We start from the raw sequence: 24,892 nt of genomic DNA, 5'->3' as shown, positions 1-24,892 counted from the left end.
TATAATTAATTAATTAATTAATTAATTATGTAATAATTTTTATTCATTGAAATGATGAGATATTTACATGTCATAATTATGTCTTTTATGGCATCATTTCATAGTTATGATTTAAAGCATTCCTTTTTTAAGTTTAAAGTTTTTATAGTTCATTGTTAATGCCTAAAATATGGAGGAACTACAGTAATTATACACCAAATTATGTTTTTTTTTTGTTTTTTTTAAACGTCCGTGTTCTGCGTGACAGGACTTTTTTTTTTTATTATTGAATGCCAGTCACATACAAATAATAAACATGACAATAATCCAACATATAATGTACACATATTAAACAAATATAGACTACAACAAACATGAAAAGAAAATACAGTGTAATTTGCGTGACAGGACTTTTGTTTGTGAAACGGCTGCTGTACGTGTCATCACGTCGCTCTTGCGTCATCAGGCTGCGTCGCCTTCTGCGTACACATGTGAGCAGAAGCACTGGTAAGCTCAATATTACATACTATTTATTATTTATGTGCTTATCACATTTTTTTGCACGCTTATCAGTGCAATAATTGATCGTGCTGATTAATCTAGTGACTCGATACTTAAGCGATTGTCGCTCGTATTATTGTCAACTATTTTCATACTATTGACAGTAACATAACAGGAGTCAGGACCATCGTTTTAATAACATGGTGATTTGTACAATTACCATTGTTGTTTTAGTGGTATTCTTCGACATACCATGCTCTAGCATGGAAAATACCGTTTAAAATACTATAATAATCAAAGTACTATGGAAGACCATAACCGCCACAAGTAAATAAAAAATATCATGCTTTAGTAAATGTAAAGTATGACACAAAAAGTCACAATTATAGTAAACAATGTCTAAATTATGACATGCTACACCATTACTGTGATATTATATAGTCGAAATGATGACTTTCTATGTCATAATTAAGACTTTTATGTCATGAATATGATTTTTACGTCATATTTTTTGGATCTTATAAATGACTTTGTATGTCATATTTGCAACTTTTATCTCAATATTATTATTTACAGAAACATAATGTTTTTCTTATGTGGTGGAAATGTGATTTTTATTGTTTTACTCTTACCGTGATGATAAGGTATTTCTGTAGTATCATGTGAACATATGAATATGGTAATTTAATTATTGGTTTAGTACAACAACAACAACAAAAATACTGTGGCAGTGCCATATTAATACCATCATAATACAGTGTTTCCTCAGATAATAATCAAATGTATGTTTGAGATCAAGGTGATGCTTGAGAAGATGGAAGCCAAAGGTCAAAGGTTATTGAAGGGTAAACAGAAGGGTCATAAACGGGCCGTCCAGGGGAACATCGGTGACGGCGGGTCGAAGAAGCAGCGGCTCGACGGCGGGACGGTCAGTTACTTCCGGCGCGTCAGTGACCGACTGAAGGAGGGATTCACCGACGAGGAGGACAGAGGTGAGTCTGAAGAAAACAAGATGACCCTGATGGTGTGTGTTCAGGTGTGTGTGCGCTCAGGTGTGTGTGCGCTCAGGTGTGTGTGTTCAGGTGTGTGTGTTCAGGTGTGTTGTTGTGTTCAGGTGTGTGTGTGCACTCAGGTGTGTGTGTTCAGGTGTGTGTGTTCAGGTGTGTGTGTGCGCTCAGGTGTGTGTGTTCAGGTGTGTTGTTGTGTTCAGGTGTGTGTGTGCGCTCAGGTGTGTGTGTTCAGGTGTGTGTGTTCAGGTGTGTGTGTTTAGGTGTGTGTGTTCAGGTGTGTGTGTGCGCTCAGGTGTGTGTGTTCAGTTGTGTGTGTTCAGATGTGTGTGTGTGTTCAGGTGTGTTGTTGTGTTCAGGTGTGTGTGCGCTCAGGTGTGTTGTTGTGTGTTCAGGTGTGGTGTTGTGTGCTCAGGTGTGTTGTTGTGTGTTCAGGTGTGTTGTTGTGTGTCCAGGTGTGTTGTTGTGTGTCCAGGTGTGTTGTTGTGTGTCCAGGTGTGTTGTTGTGTGTCCAGGTGTGTTGTTGTGTGTTCAGGTGTGTTGTGCTCAGGTGTGTTGTGTGTTCAGGTGTGTTGTTGTTGTTGTTGTTGTTGTGTGTTCAGGTGTGTTATTGTTGTGTGTTCAGGTGTGTTGTGCTCAGGTGTGTTGTTGTGTGTTCAGGTGTGTTGTGCTCAGGTGTGTTGTGTGTTCAGGTGTGTTGTTGTTGTTGTTGTTGTTGTTGTTGTGTGTTCAGGTGTGTTATTGTTGTGTGTTCAGGTGTGTTGTTGTGTGTTCAGGTGTGTTGTTGTGTGTTGTTGTTGTTGTTGTTGTTGTGTGTTCAGGTGTGTTGTTGTGTGTCCAGGTGTGGTGTTGTGTGTCCAGGTGTGTTGTTGTGTGTCCAGGTGTGTTGTTGTGTGTCCAGGTGTGTTGTTGTGTGTTCAGGTGTGTTGTGCTCAGGTGTGTTGTGTGTTCAGGTGTGTTCAGGTGTGTTCAGGTGTGTTCAGGTGTGTTGTTGTGTGTTCAGGTGTGTTGTTGTGTGTTCAGGTGTGTTGTTGTGTTCAGGTGTGTTGTTGTGTGCTCAGGTGTGTAGTTGTGTGCTCAGGTGTGTTGTTGTGTGCTCAGGTGTGTAGTTGTGTGTTCAGGTGTGTAGTTGTGTGCTCAGGTGTGTAGTTGTGTGCTCAGGTGTGTTGTTGTGTGCTCAGGTGTGTAGTTGTGTGCTCAGGTGTGTAGTTGTGTGCTCAGGTGTGTTGTTGTGTGCTCAGGTGTGTAGTTGTGTGTTCAGGTGTGTAGTTGTGTGCTCAGGTGTGTAGTTGTGTGCTCAGGTGTGTAGTTGTGTGCTCAGGTGTGTAGTTGTGTGTTCAGGTGTGTAGTTGTGTGCTCAGGTGTGTAGGTGTGTGCTCAGGTGTGTTGTTGTGTGCTCAGGTGTGTAGTTGTGTGTTCAGGTGTGTAGTTGTGTGCTCAGGTGTGTTGTTGTGTGCTCAGGTGTGTAGTTGTGTGCTCAGGTGTGTAGTTGTGTGCTCAGGTGTGTAGTTGTGTGCTCAGGTGTGTAGTTGTGTGCTCAGGTGTGTAGGTGTGTGCTCAGGTGTGTTGTTGTGTGCTCAGGTGTGTAGTTGTGTGTTCAGGTGTGTAGTTGTGTGCTCAGGTGTATTGTTGTGTGTTCAGGTGTGTTGTTGTGTGCTCAGGTGTGTAGTTGTGTGCTCAGGTGTGTAGTTGTGTGCTCAGGTGTGTAGTTGTGTGCTCAGGTGTGTAGTTGTGTGTTCAGGTGTGTAGTTGTGTGCTCAGGTGTATTGTTGTGTGTTCAGGTGTGTTGTTGTGTGCTCAGGTGTGTAGTTGTGTGTTCAGGTGTGTAGTTGTGTGCTCAGGTGTATTGTTGTGTGTTCAGGTGTGTTGTTGTGTGCTCAGGTGTGTTGTTGTGTGCTCAGGTGTGTAGTTGTGTGCTCAGGTGTGTGCTCAGGTGTGTAATTGTGTGCTCAGGTGTGTAATTGTGTGCTCAGGTGTGTAGTTGTGTGCTCAGGTGTGTAGTTGTGTGCTCAGGTGTGTTTGTGGAGAACGTGCTGGCGGAGGTGAGGGGGAAGGCGCTCCTGGTGGCGACGGACATGACGGGGAGTCTGGTTCTGGAGGGTTTGCTGGCGCTGGCCAGTCCGGCTCAGGTCGCAGAAGTGCTGGAGGAACTGGGAGGAGAGACGGGGTCAGAGTTCACGGCGGTGGCGTGTGATCAGTGTGGAGGTCATGTGATGGAGAGCGCAGTGAAGCAGGCGCGCAGGTGGACAGGTGAGGCCACGGAAATCCATTAATGTTGTTTATGTGTCTATGAGGTGTTTTTAATACGCTTTAAATTCATAAGTCGACAGCATTGCTGAGTATTTCCTCCTTAAAACTGCAGTGAACCAAAGACAGTCTCAAAAACACGCTTTGAAATATATATATATATATATATATATTTTTTTTTTTAATTTTAAAGATGTTTCTAGGGATGCACTGGTACCACTTTCTTCAGTACGAGTCTGATACCGCTAATTTTTATTATTTTTTTGTACTTGCCGATACCAAGTATTTTCATTGCATTTTTAATTATTTTTTATATATATATATATATATATATATATATATATATATATATATATATTGGGCCGAGAGACCAAAAGAATATGAATTAAATTAGTTTGCTTAACAAAAAATTTATAAATACATATATAAATAAAAAGTAGAATAAAATTTACAAATCAAACATTTGATTTAAATGAATAGATAACATTAAAATAAACAAGTAAATAAGTTAAAATTGTAAAAGTTATTTATTCATCTATTTAACAGATTCAATTAGATTTTTCATTGCATTTTTATTTTATTTTTATATATTGGGCAGAGAAACCAAAAGAATATGAATCAAATTAGATGGCTTAGCAAATAGATATTTCCTTCAGTTATTTTCAATTATGGACTTTTATGCAATTATGCATTATATCCATTATAAAGCTCGGAAGATCCAGGACATTATTTAATATAACTCTGATTGTGTTCGTCTGAAAGAAGAAAGTCTTACACACCGAGGATGAGCTGAGGGAGAGTCACTAGCCGCGTTTCCATTACCCTTCAAATATCACAAATTGAAAATACGCTCAATGGAAACACGTCAATTTCGCAAAAACTCGCATTTATCACAAAAAGTTTTCCCGCTCGCATGAGGAGGTGTTTCAGGCAATTCGAAAAAGTAATATTTCACAAAACTGAAATGGAAACAGTTTTTGTGCATTTACAGGTCACCTGACGTAGACGACGCGGTGTGTTTGGACAGAATACGAGACAGAGTTCTTTATTAATTTCATAAAAGACAAAAGAATTACAGGAATAATGGATTCTAAACCTCAAATAAATGCCACAATCAAGACCTGGAAGCATAACTGAGGGAGAAACACCCAGAAACTCCTCATATGAGCCGCTCACAAGTATAATAAGGGTCGTTCCTCACCATTAATGCTGGGATACACACACACATCTCCTTCCATTAAAGCTCCAATATGTAATATTGTTTCACCACAAGAGGGCGCAGTTTCCAACAATAACAAAGGCGAAGCTTGATGACGCTATGAAGGAGGTGACGATGGGAGATGTCGTTTTTAATGTGTTTTCACCATCTAGCGATGTATCTAAATGGAATTAATGAATCATGATCACGGATGAGGTCATTTATTCGTTTTTGTATTACCTGTATGTCTGATCGTATTGATAATGATAATGAAATGTAATATTCAGAAGTAAACAGCATAGCTGACTTATAGATTCAGTTCACATCCACAAATGAATAAGCGCCTCGATTCAGGGAGCAGTGCGAAGTGTGTGCAAAATCAGCTTTTGTGAGCTGATCGCTGTCAAAAAAGTTCAGGAGATAATTCTTAGCGATGGCTAATTTCATCAGTTTCAATATGATAAAAATAACTTTTATATTGATTCAATGGATTAATTGCATTTAAAAAAAAAAAAAAGTGTCATGAATTTATTGCATTTTTGGGAAAAAATAATCAGTTTTTATAATAAATCTTTGAAAATCAAAATCTGGATTTGAATTTTTTATGATATTATAACCTAAAGATGCTATGTGAAAGTTTGAAACAGAAAATAGTGGTTTTCATCTTGCCACTTTCTTGGTAAAGAAAACACATTTTTACTCAAATTAAAGCTCCAATATGTAACAATTTTGTAATCAAATTTCCGAAAATAACTTGCACAGTGTGTGCTTACAATATCTCAAAAGTCTCCAAAGATTTTTTATTTCAGAGAAATTCCGATTTTAAATAACTGTCCGTCCCGGAAAAGAAATGTCGCCTCTCAGTGACGCAATGTCCGCTCTATCCTTTTTTTCCGGTGTGGACCATGTGATAGGCTATTCCACCACTCCGGAATATCACATGGTCAAATGCGGAAGTGGTGGTTAAAGCGTTATAGCCATAGACTGTATGGTTATAGCTGTTATGGATCACGAACTCTTTGGCGAGTATTGAAGTGCCAACAAAACGAAAGCGTCCATATTCGGATACACGCAGACTGTGTGACAAACGGAGGAATAAAACCCGGATAAATATCGGCCAGGCGTTTTCGAGATGGAGAGAGTTCTTGGACTTGACAGAGACTCTGCTCTCGCGAGTGTATTGATAGACAGGCAAGCAAAACAATTTTTTTATTATTGTACAAGTAACTTAATAGTTACAGTAAAGATGATTTTAATACATATGAATTACACCACATGCCTGTAATAATATAGCATAACATTTCACGTTCCTTGCGGTTCATTAATTATGATGACATAAAATAATACGATCAGACATACAGGTAATACAAAAACGAATAAATGACCTCATCCGTGATCATGATTCATTAATTCCATTTAGATACATCGCTAGATGGTGAAAACACATTAAAAACGACATCTCCCATCGTCACCTCCTTCATAGCTTCATCAAGCTTCGCCTTTGTTATTGTTGGAAACTGCGCCCTCTTGTGGTGAAACAATATTACATATTGGAGCTTTAATCAAAATGGATTTATCACGTTTCTGGAACCAAACTCTAATATTCAGAAGTAAACAGTGTAGCTGACTGAGTGTTATGTCAGAATGTTTATTTTTAAACCACAACCTTCTAAGTGCTTCTTTTACAGATATATTTAACGATATCTTTTGCGTTTCTCACCAAAACAACGTCAAACTTGGCACTGCACTTACTCGTGCCCGTAGCGAGACACCTGTCGAGTTTGAAATCCATCGGACTAACGGTTCGAGAGATATGCGAATAACAGACAGACAGACGTTTCTGTAATTTATAGATAGATGGCCAGTGCAGTGGCTGGGATACCGGCGTCCGTCGCCATGGTTTTTGTAATTATTTGACTTATCGCGAGAGGAAAAATGAAGTTTTAGTCGCATAACATCAGTTAATGGAAACGCCGTCATTTCTAAATAGTTTTTTGTTGGCATTTAGAAAAAAAAAATCGCAAAAGTTTTGCGCAAATCTGTAATGGAAACGCGCCTAATCATGGGCTAATTCTCAGTTTTGTGTTTGGTTAACTCTCGAGTGTCACTCGGGCGTTTGGGTTTGTGAATCTGCACTGAAGCAGGTGAAGTGTGTTCACAGTGTCTCCTCATCTCATGTTCCTCTACAGAGGAGGAGTCTGATGTCACAGGGGCCGAAGAGGAGCATTGTGGGATGCTGGAGGCTCAGGTGCAGCGTGTGAGTGCAGTGGTCCGGGAGAATCTGCTGGCGTTCGCTCAGGATCCGTACGGATCGCATCTGCTCCGGACACTCATGCAGGTGCTCAGCGGATGCTTGACCCGAGACACTCCCAGCGCTCAGAAAGGTCAGAAACATCATCATCATCATCATCATCATCATCATAACGCTTGCTCCTGGATCCTGTTTCAGGGTTTGCGTTCTCAGGCCTTTATGCGTCATAAAGGGCGTCGAAATGGATTGAACACAATATGTCGGGAGATATGGAGCGATATAGGAGTTTTTTCGTTTAGTCTAATTTGTACTTTAAAGGTGCAGTGTGTAAGTTTCAGCACATCTAGTGGTGAGTTTGTGAACTGCACCCAACAGAAGTTACGGTGGCCGACAGGAAGTGATGTCGTCGTCTGAGACAGCCGAGAGTAGCCAGTTAAACAATGAGGTTTCTTTACAAAGATAAATTAAGAAATTTTGTTTACTTTATTATTCAGTAAAATCATGTTATTGTGAATATTATTGTCACCTGTTCATCATTGTATCAGTGTTTTATCCGCTGACTTTAGCTGAAGCTTCTTTACACGAAGAACAACATAGTGACGAAACGCGTTTGTCCGTTCAGGGCCACCGTAGAAACATGTGGATGTAAGCGGACCCGCGGTGTGTAGAGAGAAATGCTCATTCTAAGCTAATACACACACAACGCTTCATTATGGTCTTTATACACCACTGAAAACACAGTTATGTATATGATAATGCATTTCTGTCAACAGATCCTCCTAAATATTACACACTGCACCTTTAATTCCAATCGATGTTTTGTAAATCAATTATCTGGATTTACATAAATAAGAAGAAAACAAAGACCGCTTGCTGGAATGAAGTGATGCCTTTCACAGCCGAAACATGCGGTGTGTTTAACTTTACCCGTGTTTAAACTGGAGTCGTGTCTTACGGTTCTGTCTCCGTCTTCTTTATCTAGAGCATCTGATCAGTTTTATTCTGTTTAATGTGTTTCAGCCAAGAAGGACAGAAGATGTGAAGTTGAGCTGGTGGACTTTGAGATTCCCACATCGTTCTGGTGGGAGCTGAAGCATCTGGCCGACCGTCTCATGGAAAACATCAACGGTAATGGCGTTTTCAAGTTAATTTTATGGCAACTGGCTGAAATATATATATAATTTCTATTTTATTTTAGTTAATGTTTAATTATTTTTTAAAGTAACACTTTTTTATGGTTTTAGTTAATAACCCTGCACTACAATATGTTTTTTAGATTTTTTATTAATTTCTTTTTGTCTATTTTTTTTAATTCATTTTTATTTCAGTTTTGGTGATTTTTTTTTTAGTATATCAAGTCAGTGTGTATTTTAGTATATCATCATCAAGTGTTTTTATTTTAGTTTTATTAGTATTTTGAATTTTAGTTACATTTTTAGTACTTTCGTTATGTGCTTTTGACTTTTTTTACATTTAAATATGGCTATTTAGGTTAGTTTCAGTTTTAGTTTTTATTTTCAGTTAATCATTTTAGTGCTTCAACTATTATTGCCAACTAGAGATGGACCGATATTGTTTGTTTTTTTACCAATACCAATTATTTGCATGTTTACGTGCCCGATTACTGGTATTCAGAACCGATATTTATTTATTTTATTTCTGTTTTATTTTATTTCGATTATATTTGGCATTTATCAGTGAATCCGATATTACAAAACCGATACCTGATTATGGGAAAATGCTTAAATATCGGTAAAACAGATTATCGGTAGATCTCTATTGCCAAGGCAACATTTCTAATTTTCGTTGAGTTTTTCTATCTAATATTTATACTATATTTTATTTCAGCTTTATTTCAATCAACAGAAATACTTGTAAAAGTTGTAATCTTAGTTAATGCATCAAGTTAAACTAAAGGCAACTAGCTCAAATATATATATATATATATATATATATATATATATATATATAGATATATAATTACATTTTATTTCAGTTAATGTTTATTTTATTTCAAGTAACAAATGTTTTTTATGGTTTTAATTAACTGTAATAACCCTGCATTATATTTCTATATTCTCTAAATTTCTACATTAAAATTTCTTTTTTTTAACAAATCAAACTCTGATGTTGCATTTCTTCACAGTCTTCGTGTCGAACCTGACGGCCTGCGCTGCTCTTCAGACTCTGCTGACGGTGTGTCACCGCAAGAGACCCAAACTGTGCAATAAACTCAACAAGAGCATCATGGGATACCTGACGTCACTCAGCTCGGCTCCTGGAGTCAGGTGAGGAAGATCATCGAGCGCAGTGTAAATTGTCTCGTTTTCGTCTATAAAAAAATGTTGTTGACGAAAATAATGACGAAAATTATTCATCAACAAAAAATGTAATAGACGAAAAGGAGACTATAACTAAATAAAAAACTGTTTTAAATGACAAAAACTATGACGAAAATCTATTTACATTTTCGTCAACAAATAAAAACTAGACGAAAATGTTAGGTAGGGATGATTTGGGAAGAGATCCAGTCAGAACTGATCGTAAACACATGATGGATCCGCGCATTCCTTCTTAAAGTGACAGTGCGTAATAAACTTAATGGGTAATAAAGGGTAATAAACCCTTGATATTAATCAAACAACAAAAGAAAGAGAAAAGCATTCACTGCTCTTTAATAGCTTTAATAAGGATTAATTATATTTAATTTATACAAATAAATTATGTATGATGTATTCAAGTTGTTTTAAAGAATGCATAAAAAGAAGACTGTGTTCTACTTTAGGAAAAGTGATTTTATTTAATTTTAAGAAAAAAATATAATGTCACAACAGTTAAATCTGTGTCTGTATTGCATGATCAAACTTTAAAATCATTCATATTAACTGGTTAATATATTCTTTTCTCCGGGAGTATAAAATGGGTTTGGAAATTTTAGAGAAATTCTAAATTAATGCATTACAATTGAACTAAACCCATTAGATTTTAGTTGACTAAAACTACTGTAGATTTAGTTGACTAAAATCTTATTGTATTTCGTCGATTACAACTAAAACAATTATGACTAAAAAACTAAATGGCATTTTAGTCAAAAGACTCTGTCGTATGAGTGATAATTCTCCGGTCCAGGGTTATTATCGTTAACTAAAAGCAAAACTATTAAAAATACAATTATAATATTAGTTGGAAAACCTAAACTACACAAAATTAGAAATGTTGAAGAAGCACTAAAATTATTAAGTGAAAATAAATAAAAATTAAAACCGAAATTAAAAGCAAATTAAAAACTAAAAAGACTGTGACTAAAACTAAATCAAAATTTGCTGTCAAAATGAACACTGAGCGAGCGATATATGCACTGTAAAAAATTATTTTTGGTTTAACTTAAAAAAGGAAGTAACCTGGTTGCCTTCATTTTAAGTTCATTGAAATAAAAAAAAATGAGTTGATACAATGAAGGAGATTGGTTTAATCAACAGAAACTCAAAATATGATGTTATCTGAACTACATAAATGATCTAAGTTAATTTGATAAAAGAAAAAAATGCTGTGATGATAAATCATGTAAATAACAGTGTGGATGTACTGACTCGTAACTCTGTTTCTGCTTCAGTCCTCTCCTGGTGTTCATGAAGGACCCGTCCGGGAGTCATCTCCTCCAGAAGATCTTCAAGATCTCCCAGAAAGCTTTGCTGCGAGATGTTTACAGGAACCACCTGAGATCTCATCTGATGCCTCTGGCTCTTCATCCCATCGCAAACTTCCCCATCCAGAGCCTGATCGCGGCGTCCACACCCTTCAAACTGGTGATGCTTTCTTTACCAGTGCTAGTGATGTTCCGCATCTTCTTTCCAGGGTTCCCACGCATCCTTAAAAAGTCTTAAATTAGTTTTTTAGTTTTTTTATTTAAAGGGGGGGTGAAATGCTCATTTTCACTCAATCTCCTGTTAATCTTGAGTACCTATAGAGTAATATTGCATCCTTCATATCTCCAAAAAGTCTTTTGTTTTATTAAATTTTTAAAAGAAAGATAGGCTGTACCGAGTCTTTCCGGAAAAAAACGAGCGGCTGGGGGCGGGCCGTGTTAGCTGTGCTAACGCGCCGAGCTAGTGACAACACACAGAGACATTTGTTCAACAAACAGTTTTACTCACCGTCCGGTTCCAACGCACGACCGCGAACCTTTATCATTGTGACTGCTCGATCCTTAAGCATTAGACGATCTGCAAATCCGTAGATCTGGGCTTTGAAAACAATCATCGTCGAAATGCAGGGAACAAAAGTCTTACACAACTCCGTTTATGCTCAGGAAAACAAACTCCATCCACGGGTTCCTTAACGCTGGGTTCTTTGGGAATCTGTGCAGGGTTGTCTTGCCCTGGCAACCAAAAACACACTTCTTTGGTGACATTGGCTTCCCAAAAGCCGGGCAGGGCGCTTTGATGGCGAACTGCTTTCACTCTCTCGCTCTAGTCTACGAGTGCACGCGCGGCCGGAGAAGTGCCCTTAGGACCCATATAAGGAAATTCCGCCCTATCTTACGTAAGACAGAGCCATACTCGAAAAAAACTTTCCGAAACTTGTGACAAACCGGATCCAAAAATACTCCTTCAAACGTACAACTTAGTTTTTGAAACTTTGTCCATGTTTAGCATGGGAATCCAACTCTTTACCAGTGTAAAAAACTCAGTATGCATGAAATAGCATTTCACCCCCCCTTTAAAGGGATAGTTCACCCAAAAATTAAAATTAGCCCATGATTTACTCACCCTCAAGTCATCCTAGATGTATATGACTTTCTTCTTTCAGACGAACACAATCAGAGTTATATTAAAAAATATCCTTCTGAGCTTTATAATGGCAGTGATAAAAGTGCATCTATCCATCATAAAAATGCATCTGTCCATCATAAAAGTGCATCTGTCCATCATAAAAATGCATCTGTCCATCATAAAAGTGCATCTGTCCATCATAAAAGTGCATCTGTCATCATAAAAGTGCATCTATCCATAAAAGTGCATCTGTCCATCATAAAAGTGCATCTATCCATCATAAAAGTGCATCTGTCCATCATAAAAGTGCATCTATCATCATAAAAGTGCATCTGTCATCATAAAAGTGCATCTATCATCATAAAAGTGTATCTGTCATCATAAAAGTGCATCTATCATCATAAAAGTGCATCTATCATCATAAAAGTGCATCTGTCCATCATAAGTGCATCTATCATCATAAAAGTGCATCTGTCCATCATAAAAGTGCATCTATCATCATAAAAGTGCATCCGTCCATCATAACAGTGCATCTATCCATGATAAAAGTGCATCTATCATCATAAAGTGCATCTATCCATCATAAAAGTGCATCTGTCCATCATAAAAGTGCATCTATCATCATAAAAGTGCATCTGTCCATCATAAAAGTGCATCTATCATCATAAAAGTGCATCTATCCATAAAAGTGCATCTATCCATCATAAAAGTGCATCTGTCCATCATAAAAGTGCATCTATCATCATAAAAGTGCATCTGTCATCATAAAAGTGCATCTATCATCATAAAAGTGCATCTATCATCATAAAAGTGCATCTGTCCATCATAAGTGCATCTATCATCATAAAAGTGCATCTGTCCATCATAAAAGTGCATCTATCCATCATAAAAGTGCATCTATCATCATAAAAGTGCATCTATCCATAAAAGTGCATCTATCCATCATAAAAGTGCATCTATCATCATAAAAGTGCATCTATCATCATAAAAGTGCATCTGTCCATCATAAGTGCATCTATCATCATAAAAGTGCATCTGTCCATCATAAAAGTGCATCTATCCATCATAAAAGTGCATCTATCATCATAAAAGTGCATCTATCATCATAAAAGTGCATCTATCCATCATAAAAGTGCATCTATCATCATAAAAGTGCATCTATCCATAAAAGTGCATCTATCCATCATAAAAGTGCATCTGTCCATCATAAAAGTGCATCTATCATCATAAAAGTGCATCTGTCATCATAAAAGTGCATCTATCATCATAAAAGTGCATCTATCATCATAAAAGTGCATCTGTCCATCATAAGTGCATCTATCATCATAAAAGTGCATCTGTCCATCATAAAAGTGCATCTATCCATCATAAAAGTGCATCTATCATCATAAAAGTGCATCTGTCCATCATAAAAGTGCATCTATCATCATAAAAGTGCATCTGTCATCATAAAAGTGCATCTATCATCATAAAAGTGCATCTATCATCATAAAAGTGCATCTGTCCATCATAAAAGTGCATCTATCATCATAAAAGTGCATCTGTCCATCATAAAAGTGCATCTATCCATGATAAAAGTGCATCTGTCCATCATAAAAGTGTATCTATCATCATAAAAGTGCATCTGTCCATCATAAAAGTGCATCTGTCCATCATAAGTGCATCTATCATCATAAAAGTGCATCTGTCCATCATAAAAGTGCATCTATCATCATAAAAGTGCATCTGTCCATCATAAAAGTGCATCTGTCCATGATAAAAGTGCATCTATCATCATAAAAGTGCATCTGTCCATCATAAAAGTGCGTCTGTCCATCATAAGTGCATCTATCATCATAAAAGTGCATCTGTCCATCATAAAAGTGCATCTATCATCATAAAAGTGCATCTGTCCATCATAAAAGTGCATCTATCCATCATAAAAGTGCATCTGTCCATCATAAAAGTGCATCTATCATCATAAAAGTGCATCTATCCATAAAAGTGCATCTATCCATCATAAAAGTGCATCTGTCCATCATAAAAGTGCATCTATCATCATAAAAGTGCATCTGTCATCATAAAAGTGCATCTATCATCATAAAAGTGCATCTATCATCATAAAAGTGCATCTGTCCATCATAAGTGCATCTATCATCATAAAAGTGCATCTATCCATCATAAAAGTGCATCTATCCATCATAAAAGTGCATCTGTCCATCATAAAAGTGCATCTATCCATCATAAAAGTGCATCTATCATCATAAAAGTGCATCTATCCATCATAAAAGTGCATCTATCATCATAAAAGTGCATCTGTCCATCATAAAAGTGCATCTATCCATGATAAAAGTGCATCTGTCCATCATAAAAGTGTATCTATCATCATAAAAGTGCATCTGTCCATCATAAAAGTGCATCTGTCCATCATAAGTGCATCTATCATCATAAAAGTGCATCTGTCCATCATAAAAGTGCATCTATCATCATAAGTGCATCTGTCCATCATAAAAGTGCATCTATCCATGATAAAAGTGCATCTGTCCATCATAAAAGTGCATCTGTCCATCATAAGTGCATCTGTCCATCATAAAAGTGCATCTGTCCATCATAAAAGTGCATCTATCCATCATAAAAGTGCATCTGTCCATCATAAGTACACCTGTCCATCATAAAAGTGCATCTATCCATCATAAAAGTGCATCTGTCCATCATAAGTGCATCTGTCCATCATAAAAGTGCATCTATCCATCATAAAAGTGCATCTGTCCATCATAAAAGTGCATCTTTCCATCATAAAAGTGCATCTGTCCATCATAAAAGTGCATCTGTCCATCATAAAAGTGCATCTATCCATCATAAAAGTGCATCTATCCATCATAAAAGTGCATCTGTCCATCATAAGTGCATCTGTCCATCATAAAAGTGCATCTATCCATCATAAAAGTACATGTCCATCATAAAAGTGTATCTGTCCATCATAAAGGTGCATCTATCCATCATAAAAGTGCATCCGTCCATCATAAATGTGCATCTGTCCATCATAAAAGTGCATCTGTCCATCATAAAAGTGCATCTGTCCATCATAAAAGTGCATCCGTCCATCATAAAAGTGCATCTGTCCATCATAAATGTGCATCTGTCCATCATAAAAGTGCATCTGTCCATCATAAAAGTGCATCCGTCCATCATAAAAGTGCATCCGTCCATCATAAATGTGCATCTGTCCATCATAAAAGTGCATCTGTCCATCATAAAAGTGCATCTGTCCATCATAAATGTGCATCTGTCCATCATAAAAGTGCATCTGTCCATCATAAAAGTGCATCCGTCCATCATAAAAGTGCATCCGTCCATCATAAATGTGCATCTGTCCATCATAAAAGTGCATCCGTCCATCATAAAAGTGCATCCGTCCATCATAAAAGTGCATCTGTCCATCATAAAAGTGCATCCGTCCATCATAAAAGTGCATCCGTCCATCATAAAAGTGCATCCGTCCATCATAAAAGTGCATCCGTCCATCATAAATGTGCATCCGTCCATCATAAATGTGCATCCGTCCATCATAAAAGTGCATCTGTCCATCATAAAAGTGCATCTGTCCATCATAAAAGTGCATCTGTCCATCATAAAAGTGCATCCGTCCATCATAAAAGTGCATCCGTCCATCATAAAAGTGCATCCGTCCATCATAAATGTGCATCCGTCCATCATAAATGTGCATCCGTCCATCATAAAAGTGCATCTGTCCATCATAAAAGTGCATCTGTCCATCATAAAAGTGCATCCGTCCATCATAAAAGTGCATCTGTCCATCATAAAAGTGCATCCGTCCATCATAAATGTGCATCCGTCCATCATAAAAGTGCATCTATCCATCATAAAAGTACATCTGTCCATCATAAAAGTGCATCTGTCCATCATAAAAGTGCATCTATCCATCATAAAAGTACATCTGTCCATCATAAAAGTGCATCTGTCCATCATAATGGTGCATAAAAGAGGTCTTAAATTTTAGATGACACTTTGATGCATCTAAATACTTTCACTGCGCGATGTGTGCATACATCTAATCAGTTTAGGAAAATACGCCCTTATATAGGTCAAAAATGCCGCTGGAAATCAATTTAAGTTCGAGATAAATGTTTTTGTCATTATTGCACACCTGTAATGTACAGTATTAATTTTTAAAAAGGTCTTTAAAAGCCTTAACTTTGACTTTTAAAAAAATGTGCTGAAACCATGTATTTCCTTTAACATGTGCCTCTTATTTCCGTCTGCTCAGTTCCTGAAGATCTTCGACGAGTTGATGGAGGGTTTCGAGGCGATTCTCGCGGCGGGGAACATCGCGGTCGTGGTGCAGATGGTGGAGAGCTGCGTTCAGTGGGAGGAGAGGCAGGGAGAACTGCTACAGCGCCTCCTGCAGGTCAGGAGGAATTACTGCACTAATCTCTAACTGTAATCAACACATGTCTGGAGTTAAAGGTGCAGTGTGTAAGTTTTAGCGCATCTAGTGGTGAGGTTGTGAACTGCACCCAACAGAAGTTACGGTGGCCGACAGGAAGTGATGTCGTCGTCTGAGACGGCAGAGAGTAGCCAGTTAAACAATGAGGTTTCTTTACAAAGATCAATTAAGAAATGAGGTTTACTTGATTATTCAGTAAAACGATGTTATTGTGAATATTATTGTCACTTGTTCATCATTGTGTCAGTGTTTTATTCACTGACTTTAGCTCGCTTCTTTACACGAAGAACAACATAGTGACGAAACGCGTTTGTCCACTCAGGGCCACCGTAGAAACATGTCGATGTAAGCGGAGTGTGTGTGTAGAGAGAAATGCTCATTCTAAGCTAATACACACATAATGCTTCATTAAGGTCTTTATACACCACTGAAACATAGTTATATTTATGACATTACATTTCTGTCAACAGATCCTCCTAAATATTACACACTGCACCTTTAAAGGGGACATATCATGAAAATCTGACTTTTCCTGAGTTTAAATGCTATAATCGGGTCCCGGTGCTTCTACCAACCCAGAAAACATGAAAAGTGAAACCCAGTAACTGTGTTCTGGTGAGCCTTTCTCTATTTTATGTCATAAAATAAGCCGATCAGATTTCGCTCTCCTTCTGACGTATGAAGAGGATCTTATTATAATATTACTGGCCCTTAATCTGCACGTTTACACACACCAGCCGACATTTGGTTCCACACGCGCCAACAGAGACCAGTTCTAACGCACTGATGAAGATCCAGCAGAGCCTGAAGCTGTTCTGTGGTTGAGCACAGACGAGCACTGAACACTATTGACCAGAACATGTCACCGCTGTCTTATAAAGACCTCAGGAACTGTGGACACTTGTGGAGAAGTTAAACATGATAATGAGATGATCAGTGTAACTCCACAACAACTACAGAAATGTCTCCACTAACATTCAGAAGCTCTTCCTGAGTCTCTCCGTAAGGCTGCACTCGCTACTGGTTATACTGGGATTCTGGATGAGGGAGATTGGCCTGTTCTGTTATTGCCGGAGTTTCTGAAGCTCGAGTAAAGACTCCGCCCTCTTCTGAACGGAGGCGGAGCTAAAGCTCATTTGCATTTAAAGAGACACACACTAAAACGGCGTGTTTTTGCTCACACCTAAAATGGGGCGAATTTGACAAGCTATAATAAATAAATCTGGTATTTTGAGCTGAAATTTTACAGACACATTCTGGGCACACCAGAGATTTATATTACATCTTGTGAAAAGGGGCATAATGTGTTACCTTTAAAACTGCCCCGTTATACTTTTTCGGATATGACCTTTCATGCCGTGTGTAATAGAGCTGTTTGTGAATGTAAATGGTCTGCAAAGTTTTAAAGATCAAAAGAAAGAAGCGATTCTGATTCTGCGTGAAATTTTTAAGATTGTAACTAATTTGCATAATGCCAGCCTATGGTTTTGATTGGCTGAACAGCGTTTGGTTCATGTTGAGGACGCTGTTTCTGTTCGATGCGAATCCACTTGGTTAAACCGACGCCATCGTTACTGTTGTTCATATCACAAGTGCTGAGGAAGAGCTGAAATTCAGATATGCTAATGAGCATTTGGTTTCCGACCAATCACAGCAAACTGGCTTATCTGACCAATCAGAGCAGCTCTCAGAAAGGCGGGGTTTAGAGAGACCGAATCTTTGAATTGACCGTTTTAAACACTGATGAGCTGATGTTGCAGTGGATATTATGAGAAAATAGTGTTTTTTGACCTTGGATGCATGTATAATATACATGTATTATTGGCGCTGCCTTAAAAGTATGCATTTAAAGGGATAGTCCACACAGAAATGATAATCTCTCTCACATGATATTCCAAACCTTTATGACTTCCGTTCTTCTGCTGAACACAATATTTTGAATTATCATTTTGGTTCCCATTGACTTCCATTAAGACAAACCATACAATGGAAGTCAAAGGGAACGGAAACTGTTTGGTTATCATTGGTATTGTTTATTTGAGGATACTGTTTTTTCTAATCCTATTCCTCATGAATAGTTGATAAAGTCTATAAAGTCTTGTATTAGTCTAGTTGTATAAAGTCTAGTATTTCATTAAGATCAGCTGATAATAAATGTTAAACTCCATTTCCCATCAGGCCTTTCACTGCAGTGAACCTGCATCTCTGCAAGTCTCCTGTCTGCCTCTGTTTCTGTCATTCTTGACGTATGAAGTGTATTACAACACCGAGCCAGCAGAGGGCGACTCCGTCACACAGGTGAGTGTGGATGTAGTGTGCATTATGGGAACTTTTATCAAATGCCTTGTCCAAACACACACACACTTGCAGTCTTTGCTCTCGACCACCTGTCTACGTCCAGAACGTTTCTCCTCTATTTGGCCGTAGTGTTCAACGTGTGTGTAGAACATTTGATGAATTGAAGGGACACACTTACAGTCTTTACAGAGCTTTTATTTATTATATTTTCAATACTTTGCATTTTAAAATAAACTTTTTTAACAGAAGAGGCACATTTTAAATTGTGGTGCTTCTAATTAAGTGATAAAAACCGATTGTACAAAATAGGCCGACACACACCATACTCATCTTTGCACCAATAAAATGTGCAACACTTTCTTTAAATTATATGTATCTAATTAATTAAAATTACAGTGGAAATGTTTTCCTCGACATCTCGCGATTTCGGGGCACATGAGTTCCCGAACATAATGCATGATGGGATACGCTTGGCTCCGAATCGGTATTTGAGATAGTGAGGATTTAGTGTGCATTAAGGGCACTATGGCATTTTTAAGATATGGGACAGTCTTGTGCTCTTACTTTCACACTCTCAAGTGTCCAAGACCGCTAGTGTGGGTATTTGGACAAGGCAAAAATGTGAACGCAGCTGCAGGAGAGACTGTATCCCACAATGCAATGCTTTTGGCTCGACCTTACATTTCCAGTGTGGCAAAAATGAACAAAAAGTAACATCAACCATCTTATTCACTCGATATTTGATCGATTTACACAAATAATCATTATCTTCAAGTTTAACCACTAGATGCTGCTGCATAACACTGGATAAACACTGACTTTGTGAAATTTTGATATTATTGTGTAGCTCTATTTGAAAAAATGTTTTAATAATTATTATAGTATATATTATTATAAAATAAATGATTTTGTTAGGGAGTGAATCTGCATAGAAATTTAAATATTATTAAAATTATTATTATAATTTAATCATTTAAAATGCCTTTTTCCTCTTGAGTTTAAACCATCATTTAAAAATGAATAAAAATTGTACAAATCATTTAATTTTTAATTCTGTAAAAATGCAGTCTTAATTTTTAAACTTAAATTTTTTTGGTGTCCCTGCAATTAAACCTGCACACATTTATTTATTTAATTAAATCACCACAGCCTTTATGATTTGATAATCGCACTACGCCATATCGCGATATTAATTTTATTTCAGTACATTATGCCGCTCGCTGAATGAATGATGTGTGACACGAGGTCATGCGGAAAGAAACATTGTATCGAGTTACTGTTTGACGATTTTTCATTACACACTCCAAGTGTGCACTGAGTAGTATGCAGTAAGCAGGGAACGTCTGCTCTGCCATACTGACTGGCTAATTCATCAAACTGCTATAGTTTGTATCATTTTTGCTTAAAATTGCTGCTTTTTAAGATGTAAAAAGAATTAATCCAAGATCTTTGTTCGCCTTTAATGCAACAAAATGCATATAACAACCAAATATAAACTTTTAAGGAAAAACAAAGACAAAATAAAAACCTAGAATTACATGGTTGCATAAGTGTACACCCCCTTTTATAATGAGGCATGGAATTATAATAACCAGTCACATTCAAACTCTTACTGAAAAGAAATAATTCTCTAAAATTCAGGGTTATTATCGTTAACTAAAAGCAAAACTATTAAAAACATTTGTTCATTGAGATATAGCTGAAATAAAATAAAATATAAATATTAGTTGGAAAACTTAAACTACACAAAATTAGAAATGTTGAAGCAGCAGTAAAATTAGTTACTGGAAATATATAAAAACCTAAACCGAATTTAAAAATAAATTAAACTTAAATAATAAAAACGAATAAAATGACAAATCACATAAAATGAAGCTAAGATTAACATGAAAACTAAAAATATAAGCTTATTGAAAATATTAGTATTTTATAAGTAGGTAGTATGCAATATGAAAAGTGTAGTATGCAGTATGTAAATTGTAGTATGGTGTATATAAAGTGTAGTATGACGTATATAAAGTGTAGTATGCAGTATGTAAAGTGTAATATGGTGTATATAAAGTGTAGTATGCAGTATAGAATGCCATATAAAATTTAGTATTCAGTATGTAAAGTGTAGTATGCAGTTAGTAAAGTGTAGTATGCATTATATAGTGTAGTATTCAGAATATAGTGTAATATGGTGTATATAAAGTGTGGTATGCATTTTATAAAGTGTAGTATGCAGTATGTAAAGTGTAATATGGTGTATATAAAATGTAATATGCAGTATAGAATGCCATATATAAAATTTAGTATTCAGTATGTAAAGTGTAGTATGCATTATATAAAGTGTAGTATTCAGTATATAGTGTAATATGGTGTATATAAAGTGTAGTATGCATTATATAAAGTGTAGTATCCAGTATATAAAGTGTAATATGGTGTATATAAAGTGCAGTATGTAGTGTAGTATGCCTTATAAAGTGTAGTATGTGTATATAAAGTGTAGTATGAAGTATGTAGTGTAGTATGTGTATATAAAGTGTAGTATGCAGTATGTAGTGTAGTATGCCTTACATCACATGTGTCAAACTCCAGTCCTGGAGGGCCACTGTCCTGCAGAGTTTATCTCCAACCAGCTCCAAAAACACCTGCCTGGAAGTTTCTAGTAATCCTGAAGACCTTGATTAGCTGGATCAGGTGTGTTTAATTAGGGTTGAAGCTAAACTCTGCAGGGTTGTGGCCCTCCAGGAACTGAGTTTGACACCCCTGCCTTACATAAAGAGTAGTATGGCGTATGTAAAGTGTAGTATGCAGTGTGTAAAGTGTAGTATGCAGTGTGTAAAGTGTAGTATGCAGTGTGTAAAGTGTAGTATGCAGTGTTTAAAGTGCAGTATGCAGTAGACATGCTCTGTCTGTGTGTTCAGGCTTCTCCTCAGGCTTTCTCAGTGTGTTATCACGGCTCTCGGCTGGTTCAAGCGCTGGCCGGGTTTAAAGAGCGATCGGTTCTGATGAACAGCCTTCATGACCTCTGCCCCCGTGACCTCTTGACCTTCGCCACCGACCCCTTCGGGAGCCACGCGCTTCAGGTGATGGTGACGCTGGCCAGCGATAAGGGCCGGGGGAAGATCCTGAGGAAGATGGAGGTAAAGCTTCACAAACTCCACGCAGCTCAGCTCTGTCTCTATCACGTTTGAATTAAAGGCGCAGTGTGTAATATTTAGGAGGATCTGTTGACAGAAATGCAATATCATATACATAACTGTGTTTTCAGTGGTGTATAAAGACCTTATTTCCTATTTCCGTTACGTTGAAATAGCCATTTTGCGCCAACATGTTTCTACGGTGGCCCTAAATGGACAAACGCGTTTCGTCACTATGTTGTTCTTCGTGTAAAGAAGCTTCAGCTAAAGTCAGCGAATAAAACACTGACACAATGATGAACAAGTGACAATAATATTCGCAATAACATCGTTTTACTGAATAATCAAGTAAACCTCATTTCTTAATTTATCTTTGTAAAGAAACCTCAGTGTTGAACTGGCTACTCTCTGCCGTCTCAGACGACGACATCACTTCCTGTCAGCCACCGTAACTTCTGCTGGGTGCAGTTCACAAACTCACCACTAGATGCGCTAAAACTTACACACTGCACCTTTAAGTTGAACCTCAGGTTTCATTGGACATTTTTAAAGTGATTTTGAAAGATTTATGTATTGATTTACTTATTTTATTATTAAATTTGCCGGTGTGTTTTCTATACATGTATGGATGAATGTTATTTGTTAAACCCATGTGAGTTGTGTTGCTGATAATCTTGGCCAGGACGCTCTTACGAAAGGGATTTTTGATCTCAATGTGCTTTCTTTCCTGGTAAAATAAAGGTTATCATAATAATCTGACTCATGTAATCTCTGTGGCAGGACATGTATGTGGATCTGGCGTGTTCGATGTACGGCAGTCGTTTGCTGGAGGCCGTGTGGAACAGCGCCCCCATCAGTCAGAGGAAGAGAATAGCAGATAAACTCGGTGAGAAAACATGCAAATATGAATACATTTTTTACCAGATAAACTGAAAAAAAAAAGAGTAAATTAATTCATATTATTTATTTATTTTAAATTAATAATTTTTCACCAGATGACTTAAATGGCTCTATTTGAAAAGAATTTTAAAGAAAAGAATTTAAAAAAATTAAACCCCAGAACATCACCATAAAAGCAATTTTAGTAAGTGAGGAATTTATGAAATTGTAGCTTTTTATAAATAAAAACATAAAAAAACGATATTTACTATTACGTACATTTAGAATGTAATGTATAAATGTAAAATGTAAATAAAATGAAAAGTTTCACACCGCAACAAATCTTTTAAATTTCAGTGTTCAGAACAGGAATGAAAAATATAAGTATAAAACAAACAGAAATTAAAAAATTACAGTGACATTCATTATAAACACCAAGCCTAAACTCATTTATTTAACCCTCATCTTTCTCTCACATTCTGCAACAAATCCTTCCCTGGCGGGTCAAAATGGCCCAGAAATTATTATTATTATTATTATTATTATTTTATCAGAGCTTATTTTATTTTATTTTAATCATATATCTTTTTTATGCAAGTTTTTTTGTTATTTTTTATTTTATTTACCTTTAAATGTCTAGATTTGATCAATAATTAATAAATAAATAGCAATTTAAGCACATTCCTCATATTATTTCAACTTAAATTCAAAATTACTCATCCAAATTTCATCCAAAACCCTTTTAATTCAGCTCAAATTATCTTACATTTGGGTGTCTTTGCCGACCTCTAATAAAAAATAATATACCATGATATTTCATGACTCTAGATGGCCTTATATCTCTATATTCCGCTGGGTCCTAAAGTCAGTTCACTTCAGTGTGCATTCAGATACACATGTATTATAAACATTATAAAATAGCATTTAATTAGCATTTTTAGTTTGAATTTTGAGCATTTTTTGTTTTTCATTCCTAAGGAGGTCAAATTGACACGAGAGGGAAGGATTTGTTACTTTTAAAAATTTCCTCGAATTCATTAAAAAAGAAATGTGTGTATTCGTGGTTCAAGTGCAACAAAAGTCCTGATGTCTGGGTCAAAATGAGCCGAGGGAAGGATGAGGTTAATATGAGCTGTGACGTTATTTTATCGTGATCATGTTCTGGTGTCTCAGTCCCCAGTGAATCTCAGCTTCGACCCGATCGGTTTGCGAGGCACATCTGGGCCAAATTCGGCCTGACGTCGTTCCTGAAGCGCCAGGGCGACTGGATGGAGGTGCAAACGGGAGAGTCGAAGAAGAGGAAGATGTTCAGGGATATTCTGGAGTGACGAGTTCACTCACAGAGACGCTCCACAAACTCCTGTGGATGTTGTTAATCATTCCAGCTGAACGACGACGCCATCCGAGAGACGTTTTAGTCATGAGGAAGTTTCATATAATCACTTTTGAAGATTTTTGAATAAAAACATCAAAACATGCTATTATTGCGTATGTCTGTGCAACACCTCTGACTGATGTATGCGACATCGTTAACCACAGGCCATAAATCACATCCACTGGATAACTGATCAAACTTCCACAATAGCATTTTTGCACTCATAATAATGCATATCTTTAAGTTTATCTGGATGCCGCTCACATGGGCTGCGCAATATTGGGAAAAATTACATTGTGATGTTTGTTTTTCTATGATATATATTGTGATGTGAATATATATATATATATATATATATATATATATATATATATATTAGGGCTGTCAAAAGATTAATCGCATCCAAAATAAAAGTTTGTTTTTAATAATATATGTGTGTGTACTGTGTATAATTAAATTTGTATAAATACACACACATGCATGTATATATTTAAGAAAAATGTGTTTTTATATATATAAAAAAATATTTATATATAATATAAACTATATAAATATATACAGTATATGTATGCAAATTTTTCTTAAATATATACATGCATGTGTGTGTATTTATATATACAAAATAATTAAACACCGTACACACACATATATTATGTAAACACAAACTTTTATTTTGGATGCGATTAATCGCGATTAATCTTTTGACAGCCCTAATATATATATATATATATATATATATATATATATATTCCCCCATATATATATATATATTTTTTTTATTATAAATAAAATATATATACATTTAAATATATT

The 24,892-nt window shown here is 36.6% G+C and overlaps 1 protein-coding gene across 2 annotated transcripts; it reads left to right on the top strand.

The window, feature by feature from the left end:
• Nucleotides 1–413: 413 nt before the first annotated feature.
• On the top strand, nt 414–24,178 carry nop9 (NOP9 nucleolar protein). 2 transcript variants are annotated; one of them, XM_079875503.1, is made up of 12 exons: nt 414–486; nt 1,280–1,472; nt 3,501–3,737; nt 7,122–7,316; nt 8,204–8,311; nt 9,330–9,471; nt 10,797–10,989; nt 16,223–16,363; nt 18,581–18,700; nt 21,610–21,828; nt 22,606–22,711; nt 23,878–24,178. In XM_079875503.1, exons 2-12 carry the CDS (start codon nt 1,283–1,285, stop codon nt 24,030–24,032), a joined length of 1,806 nt encoding a protein of 601 aa, XP_079731629.1. In that variant the 5' UTR covers nt 414–486; nt 1,280–1,282; the 3' UTR covers nt 24,033–24,178. The 2 variants fall into 2 exon arrangements, with proteins under 2 accessions (XP_079731629.1, XP_079731628.1); XM_079875502.1 differs by having other exon boundaries at nt 1,274–1,472.
• The last annotated feature ends 714 nt before the right edge of the window (nt 24,179–24,892 follow it).

The sequence above is a fragment of the Squalius cephalus genome (assembly GCF_949319135.1).
Source record: "Squalius cephalus genome assembly, chromosome: 7".
NCBI lineage: Eukaryota > Metazoa > Chordata > Actinopteri > Cypriniformes > Leuciscidae > Squalius > Squalius cephalus.
Note: the sequence above shows the minus strand (reverse complement) of the source record. Positions and strands in the feature narration are given on the sequence as shown.

What these genes read in the sequence shown, in the direction of transcription:
- nop9 (XM_079875503.1), top strand. Translation starts at nt 1,283, where the DNA reads ATGCTTGAGAAGATGGAAGCCAAAGGTCAAAGGTTATTGAAGGGTAAA. An exon ending in GCAGGCGCGCAGGTGGACAG is followed by an intron (nt 3,738 to 7,121) that starts GTGAGGCCACGG and finishes GTTCCTCTACAG; the next exon opens with AGGAGGAGTCTGATGTCACA. An exon ending in AGCTCGGCTCCTGGAGTCAG is followed by an intron (nt 9,472 to 10,796) that starts GTGAGGAAGATC and finishes TTTCTGCTTCAG; the next exon opens with TCCTCTCCTGGTGTTCATGA.